This window comes from Aspergillus japonicus, assembly GCF_003184785.1.
Source record: "Aspergillus japonicus CBS 114.51 unplaced genomic scaffold BO86scaffold_21, whole genome shotgun sequence".
Classification (NCBI taxonomy): domain Eukaryota; kingdom Fungi; phylum Ascomycota; class Eurotiomycetes; order Eurotiales; family Aspergillaceae; genus Aspergillus; species Aspergillus japonicus.
The window spans coordinates 426,062-434,058 of record NW_020291658.1 but is presented as its reverse complement, the minus strand read 5'-3'; the positions used below and the strand labels follow the sequence as shown (position 1 = coordinate 434,058).

At 45.0% G+C, this 7,997-nt stretch overlaps 2 protein-coding genes across 2 annotated transcripts; one reads left to right on the top strand and one right to left on the bottom strand.

The window, feature by feature from the left end:
• Positions 1–1,833: 1,833 nt before the first annotated feature.
• BO86DRAFT_448015 (putative MFS multidrug transporter) lies at positions 1,834–3,458 on the bottom strand (the record flags this gene model as incomplete). The annotated part of the gene is made up of 6 exons (XM_025676620.1): positions 1,834–2,327; positions 2,392–2,815; positions 2,874–3,006; positions 3,068–3,181; positions 3,236–3,256; positions 3,287–3,458. 6 exons carry the CDS (start codon positions 3,456–3,458, stop codon positions 1,836–1,838), a joined length of 1,356 nt encoding a protein of 451 aa, XP_025528202.1.
• Positions 3,459–6,267: 2,809 nt separating this feature from the next.
• Positions 6,268–7,438, top strand: BO86DRAFT_361697 (ATP11 family protein). The gene is made up of 2 exons (XM_025669875.1): positions 6,268–6,463; positions 6,523–7,438. The coding sequence occupies exons 1-2, from the start codon at positions 6,288–6,290 to the stop codon at positions 7,376–7,378; spliced, it is 1,032 nt and encodes a 343-aa protein (XP_025528201.1). The 5' UTR covers positions 6,268–6,287; the 3' UTR covers positions 7,379–7,438.
• The last annotated feature ends 559 nt before the right edge of the window (positions 7,439–7,997 follow it).

Below are 7,997 nucleotides of genomic sequence, written 5' to 3'. Positions count from 1 at the left end.
AGAGGAGAGAAGAGGAGGGGGAGCGAGCAGTCACGACATCTAGAAAGAAAGTAGTATATTTTACCCCGCCAGTCGGTCTCAACTTTCAAGAGGCAATACCCCTCGGTGGGGCCAAGCGCGTGGGATGGCCTCAGGTTCAACCGTTTTGTTCGACTTCAGCCATTGCTGGATCCAGGAATTGTCGACAGGACTACTCTAGTCCGGCCCAGGCGAAGCAGGTACGTACTGTACTGTACTTCCTTCATCTCGCATCTTCAGCTGCATCTCGTAGGGATAAGGAGCCGTGAGTGCAATGCAATGCAACATGCACTCACAGACATCAGCTGCAATCTGACATGATGTCACTTGGTCTGTTTCAACTTTCGGTATAGCCGAGAAAGACAACTGGAACTGCCAAAGATTCCTCCGGCTTCTTTTCCCTTCAGTTCTTCAGTTGAACAGTTGGACCAACGATTGGTGGAGACGACAGCCACAACACCTTACCCAGACAGGTCAAGCGCCGGAGAAATTGGGGTCCTCCAGTGCGTGGCCGAGAAGAGCGAAAATAGCCTCCACTTTCCTCCGTCCGCATGAGGGGAAATTCTGGCTCTTGGCTTTCGGGGAACCGAAAACGTGGGGGAGGTTAAGGAGTTGTACGGAGTACTGCATGTACACCGTCCACCGTCGCTCAACTCTCCACCGGGAGTCCCTCGTCCCCCGCTCGGAGAATTCCCCGTTCGGGTCGATCGACCAGGTTATACTACCTGAAGTGGTTTCAACTCTCGGTTACCTAGTAATATCCCGAATCAACACCCCGAGCGAACTATATGTTGCAGTGTAGGGAGTGAGTGCATGTCTTTCTGGTCCAATTGAATTCATGGTTGAAAACATCACAAGTCTGTGGCTCCAGTCCCAGATAACATAGCTTCAACGTGACCCAAGCGTCCACGATAATCTCGAATTGATGGCATCGAAAGGACCTACGTCCTGCGTATCGCACGGCTCTCAATGCTTCAAAAACTGTCCCTAGACCACCAATCAGATCCGGACCCCAGTCTATGCAGGGTCCTGCGGCACCGAACATTCTAGTGCAGCCCTATGAACCAATGCTTGAATTCTTACAAGATATGGGACTACCGCCATCCGGGCCCTGTCGGAGCCAGGAGCTTCCAAGTCAAACTTCGTAGTGAATTGTGAGGAAAGAGAGGACAGCGGGTTGAGGATCCCTCCCCGTTGGGGCTAGCCGTCGACAATGCCTCAAGTACGAGCATGATGGTGCTAATCCTTGAACTTATGGCTGCGGCGGGACTCAGATCGAGATCTAACAAGATTAGGTGTCTGCGCCATGCAATCCAACTTCTCGTGAATACAGGCTCTTGTCGATGGCAGGAATAGTCTGCAGACCATGACAAGAGGGAAGTCTAAAAGATAGACTTCTGCCGCTAATCTCCTTCTGGTGGGTGATAGATTAGTCGGTGTGCTTTTCAGCCATGTGACTGCAGAGATATTGTGGAATGTCCTGCGGAAAATTGTATTGATCCTGCCGTTCACAAGTGTTGACAGAGAGACTTCATCTACTCAGTAGTAATGATCAATTGATCGGTCTCTCAACGCCCAAGACCATAAAAAGATCTTCTGGAGTCAAACTATGCGACTTGATTCCATAGCCACATACGGACCCCTGGACTCATAAGTCCTTACTAAGCTACGCCCTTCCCTCTTGCCCTTGAAGATGTTATTACGTTCCTAGCTGCAGTTTGTTCCTAGTATTTGGCCATGTTCTTGGCCAGTTGCTTCTCATTATAGACCTACTTCTGCGTGCGGCTAGGCCACGCTGTTGAAAGCGTGGCCTATCGCTACTCTTCATGAACTCTATCAGGTACCCTCAGGTGAAGCAGGGACACGGAACCAAGAAGATACATTCCTCCCGCCAAAAGAAATGGCAGCCCGAACCATGCGGGCCCTAGACGCAGACCCAACCGAAACGCGTAAGCCAGCAGTGGACTGGCAATCACCATCCCAAATGACGTGATAGCTGCAGCTGACGAATAGAGAGTTCCCACGCGGTCCGGCCGGACCAGCGAGGTGACAAAGCTGCGGCATGACACTGCGAAGGCAGCCCCCAACGAGAACAGCACAATGCCCAGGATGAGAATGGCCCGTGATGCGGCGGTGGCCATGACAAAGAAACCAAGAGCGGAGACGCAACTACTTCCTTGTGCCAAGAGTAGGTCTTTCAGCGAGGCGGAAAGTTTGAAATACCGGACGAGTAGGAAGGACAAGGCTGGCATGATAAGTAGATAGTTTGCGAGTACGATGAGACCGCGCAAGGAGATGAGGAGGCTGGCCTGTAAGAATTGTGAGCTCATCACGCTTGTTGAAGAGAAAGGTGACGGCGATGATGCCACTTACATCGGCAATACTCCATCCGAACCGTTTCGACGTATATTGCAACAAGAGGCTCGTTGATTGCTTGCTGATGGACGTGACAAACAGGGCAAAGAGACAGATGGCGATGGCTGGGCTGCCGATCATCAACCTGGCCGAGTCCTGAAGGTCCTGAAGTTTGCCCTTGATATACTGCCTCACCGAGGTCTTTCCGTCCAGAGACGACCGTGTGTCGTCTTCACTGGTCACAGTCGCCGGGTTAATTCTTGATTTGGCGTCGTTCAGGGTTTCTGGCATGAGAAATGCGGCCAATGATCCGAGAGTGGCAACCCCAAGTCCGAGCATGAATGGCAGCCATGGATCACGAGTCATTAGATATGCACTGACTGGGGTGGCTAGGACTTCGGACACAATCACAATGCTGGTCAGGCGGAACAAGGCTGTGGCTCTAGAGGCAAATAAGCAAATGCGACAGTATGACTATCCATAGAAGGGCTATCGCATACATCTCTTCCTCGGAGAACAGGTCCGCTACCATAACCAGAGCAATAGATGAGAGGGTGATGTCCCCACCGCCAATGAGCCTCCACATTCCTGACAGCCAGACCAGCCGCAGTGGCAAGACAGTGGAATAAAAGCCTTGTTATCATTGCCTTAGCGGAACACAGTTCATGTAAGCAAGGGCCGTATTCCCACTTACACACGATGCGGACCCAAAGCTCCCCGAGGAGGGTTCCCAGAAGACCAAGAAGGAGGACCGGTTTGCGCCCCCAGCGGTCCGCCAACACACCATACGGGACAGACAACAGAATGCCTAGGATGTAGCGCCATCAGCATTGGCACAATGGGATTCAGCGGGTCATCATACCTGGTAAAACGTCGGATGTCTCTTTCTATCCATTCACGAGAGCCAACTCACTCTGCACCGGCTCAGACTTACAGATTTCTTCGGCTGGAACTGTGTCTGCTGGGTCGCCAAAAGTAGTCAGATAATTCCGGCAGACAATATTCTCGAAGATCTTGGTTTGGGGGGCGGCAGTCAAGTAGAATCCAAAATCCACGGCGAGAATGAGTATGGACGCTGCAATCATGACGGTCAGCTTTTGTGATCTCGAGGCGGATGCCGGTTGAGCTCTGTTCGCCTCTAATAGAGGCGCATTCTCATCGTGAGCATCTATCGGGTCGGACGTGTTCGCCATTGGATCTAGCCCAGTGATAGCGTTGCGTTCAAAGCTGTCAAGAACGGAATACCAGTCGACAGAGGTAAAGTAGGAAACAGTGGGAAAAGGTGAGCAGAGAGCTGGAGGATGAGGTATGCTACTGGGTAAGGAGAGGGGGCGCTACCTGGTAATTAGTGCCCACCGCTGGACGTATAGATTAACCCACTGCTAACTAACCCCTTGCGGCAAAGGACGAGAGTGAGATAGCATAGGACAACACCCAAGCTGACTGATAGGCGTCTGAGCGGGGAACGCCCGATGATGCCGCCAATTAGACCAGAATATTGACAATATCTTTACATATGCTTGGGCATAATCAACGATCGATGATGTGTATGAATTGATTGAATTCTACCCCAACCCAGTGGGAGGGCCCGCAGTGACGGCAATATCGCCCATCTGGAGCAGCAGTGCATGCTGTATACAAGTGCTAGTCTATAAGTAACCACTAGCGCTGAGCTCTGTCAGGTACCTTATCTGGGTTAATGATCAAGAGAATGGAGGTTGAGATGCATGTACAGGATGGCATGGTCAACCATCAATCTGGGTACGATAAGCCACACGTCTGAGCCAATTCACCAGTGCTGTAGCTAATTATTCTGTCCTGATGTACAGTACACCCACATTCAGTCTGAAAAGTTTATGGTAAGTTTTCATGTACTGTACTTAATGGCTGGAATAAAAAATAAGACTAAGTTAACCTTAGTTAACGTAATCGGACACCGAGCCGGCGCGACACCAAGCCGGCGGCCGCCGCGCCGCGTCTTGCACCCCCAGTAATTTAAAGTCAAAGAACTTGCCCAAACCGCCCTATATTAAAATATCTTATAATTCTTTTGGTGTTTTTCTTTGTATATTAATATAGCCGATATAGATAAATATTTAACTTTTACTGTTAAGGCTTTTAAAAGTAAAAAGTTTACTACAAAAACCGCCTGCGCTGCTGTATTTAATATTAAAATAAGTACTTTTAAAAATTATTTAAATAGTATTAAACTATATACTAAAAAAGATGCTAATTATAGAAAGCTATCTATAATTAAAAAAATATATTAAAGCAGTAGCTTTTTAATATAGTCTACTAAGGGCTGTTTTTTAAAATCTGTAATACTTAATTCTCTACTTAGCTGCTATATTAAGCAAAGTTAAAGCTAAATTAACAGGGCACTATATTAAAATATTAAATTATTTATTTTATTAAATATTATCTAAAATTAACATCTAAGTTTATATTAAAGTATAATTATTAATATACTAAATATAAGGATTTTTATTTTATTTAAAGATAGTTTAATCTTATTTGTAATATAGTTTAAAAATATAGTATTTTTAATAAAAATATATAAAATATAAATAAGACTAGATTTTAGATAAAAGTTGCTTTAACTGCTTATATAATCTATAGCTTAAAAATATAAGAATTATATACTAAATATATACAGCTAAAAAACTATAAATAAGTAATTTTAATTATTATAATTTTAGTTTTAAAAATAGTACTGCTACTGTAGATTATCTTTATAGTATAGAATTATTAATTAATATAGTATAAAGTCTATTTAAAATTATATTATTTAAATATTAATAAAAATAACTAAACTACTAATAAACTTAGCTTTAACTAGCTTTAAAATATATTTAACAGATATATAGTTTTAAAAACTGTTAGTAAATATTATATATTAATTTTTAACAGCTATAACAGTTATACAACTTAGTAGTTTAATTAATTCTGTATAGTATAGAAAATTATTTTTTTATATATACTAGTCTACTTATTATATAAACTGCAGCTGCTTAATATTATATACTTTAGACTATTAAAAAAGTTATATAACCAGTATATATCTAAGATTATTTATTATAAAAAAAATTAATTATTAAGCTTAATTTTTTACAGTTATATTATAGTATATATACCAAGGCCTTTTTTAATATTAATATACTTAGTAGATTCTGTACTACCGGCCTTATTTTTTTAAATTTTTAAAAGGTTCTTTTAATACTACAGATTTAATTAAAAATACTAAGTCTACTAATATTCTTATATTTTACTTAGTTTTTTTATTTTAGAAAAACACCTGTAAATTTATATAAACTTAGAAGATAGAAATAAGAACTATAAAAACTTATAGATTAAAATCTGGTATTAATAGTTTTATATAAAATTATTAAAAAAGTAATTAAGGCTGTAGAATAGTTTATATAGAATATAGTTCTACTTTAATAATAAATTAAGCAGTTCCAGTCTATCTAAGTAAGTAAAAAAGAAAAGAAAAAGGCCTTATATTATTATATATAGTATAGAAGTACTTTAACAGGCCAAAAGGGCTTTAATATAGTTTAGATATAAAAAGTTAAAGTAATTTAAACTGTAGTATTAAGGCCAGCTAGGATACACCGGCCAGCCCGCTGCAGTATATATAAAAATAAAAAATACAATTGCTTAAAATACTCTTATAAAAATAATAAGAATTAATATATATAGCCTTTTATTAGTAGTTTAATAGCCTTAGAAAGCGGCCAGTAAGGCAGTTAGCAAGGCGGCGGCAGACCGCCGCCGGCTTGGTGTTGCGCCGGCTCGGTGTCCGATTACATTAAGATGCTGTGCTTATATAAGCATTTTAAACTGAACCGTCGGCTCTGGCACTTTTTCGAACCTGAACTCGCCAACTCCGCGGCAGAGCTCCAGCCTTGAAAATGTCCTCCTTTCGCTCATCAGCTTTCCAGTCACTATCTCGGAGCAGGACCTCTTTCCTGCGCTATCAGCAAAGGAGGTGGGCTCAAGTACATGATGTCCGCTTCCTTGCGACACACCATGACCCCAAGCAGGTGCTGGACAGGTACAAGGCCAAGCTTGACCAGAAAGCCCAACAGTGAGTCAATAGCAATCCTCAAAGCCTCGCGATCACAAGTCTCATATGGAAACTATCAGGGAGGGTCATGAGAATATCGAATCGCTGAAGGATGCCTACAAGGAAAAGATCCAAGACTTTCGCCGTAAAGCATCCACCTCAATCACCCCCGAACCATCGACACCGTCTCCCTCCACCACCGGGCCTCCTCCCCTTCCAACCCCACCTCCCTCCCCTCAAGCTCAGGCTGCGATAAAGGCTACGACCTCCGCGAAATCAGGTGGCATTAAAGGCCTCGATTCTTTCCTCGACGTCGAGAAGATCCGCAGTCTGCCACCCAAGGAAATCGAAACCCTCTGGCGCCTCCGGCACGCCAATAACTCCTACTCCATCTGTGCCTGTATTCCCGTGGAGACGTACCAGCGCATTGTGTCTGCCGCGCGCCAGAACCCTCAGTTTATTCTACCTCTACCACGCAATGCGACGCAGTCCGAGGCCGCGGAGGGTGAGAACAGCGAGAATGCCAATGGTGGTGCAGACATCCATTTCCTCCAGTGGGCCTTCCACCCCCCGGCATCAGCCCCATCTCCATCTGCCACCCATGCTTCACTTGTCAACGCCCACACTTCCACAATCATCTTCACGCATCTTGCCGCCTACAAGTTGCATGGCTCCTTTGCCCAGCCGCATACTACCATTACCCACCATCTTGATCTCGCGGACGATAAGGGACTGGTCCTTATGCATGGTCAGGTGATGCCGGACTCAGGTGTTTCTATCACGGATGCCAGCTGGCTGGTTAGCTGCGTGCAGCGATTCTATGACTTCGGTGGACAAGCTAGTGGGCGCAAGGGAGAATTGTTACGCATGTTCACTCGGGGTGACGTGCAGAATTTCAAGATTGAAGAACTATTGGCTGAGGCCGAGAAGGTTTAGATGATCCCTGGTCAGAAAACCCGTGTACGATAGCAAGTCAAGTCAAGACCGTATTTCCACCTCGTATTAGAGCGAGCATTGCCAACTGGAAGACCCCTCGGAGTCGGGGAAACCGCCGTGATCGGCGCTAGCTCCTTCCGAGTCCGGTCAGACGTAACGGTGTCATATCACGTGACTACACTGTACATCATGCAGCCCCGCGCGCCTCCCCGGAGAGCCAACACGCGTCCCGATTTTCAACCGTTAAGGACCCTGATTGGTATCAGAGCATTGTTCCAGACCCCCGACCTCCTCCTTATCTACTGTACTACGTACTGTACATGCTACAATATCAAACTTCCCAACTCTTTGTCCCCAGTGTTGGGTCCCAACCGTTTCTGTGTCGGTCGGAGAGGTCCAGATCGACGGAGTAACTTACCTAATCAACGCTAGCTCCAGCATCCGAATTCCTCCGGAGATCGTTCGATTCGCATCATTCTGCGCTCAATTCTTGATTTATTTCGCAAGAACTTTCCTTCTTCCGCTGCATCTCCAGCTGCATTCCCAACCAACGACTGCTTCAGTAGCTGCAGTGTATCCTGTCTTGGGCGGCATAGTGTCGACGCCAGTGGGAAAAGCT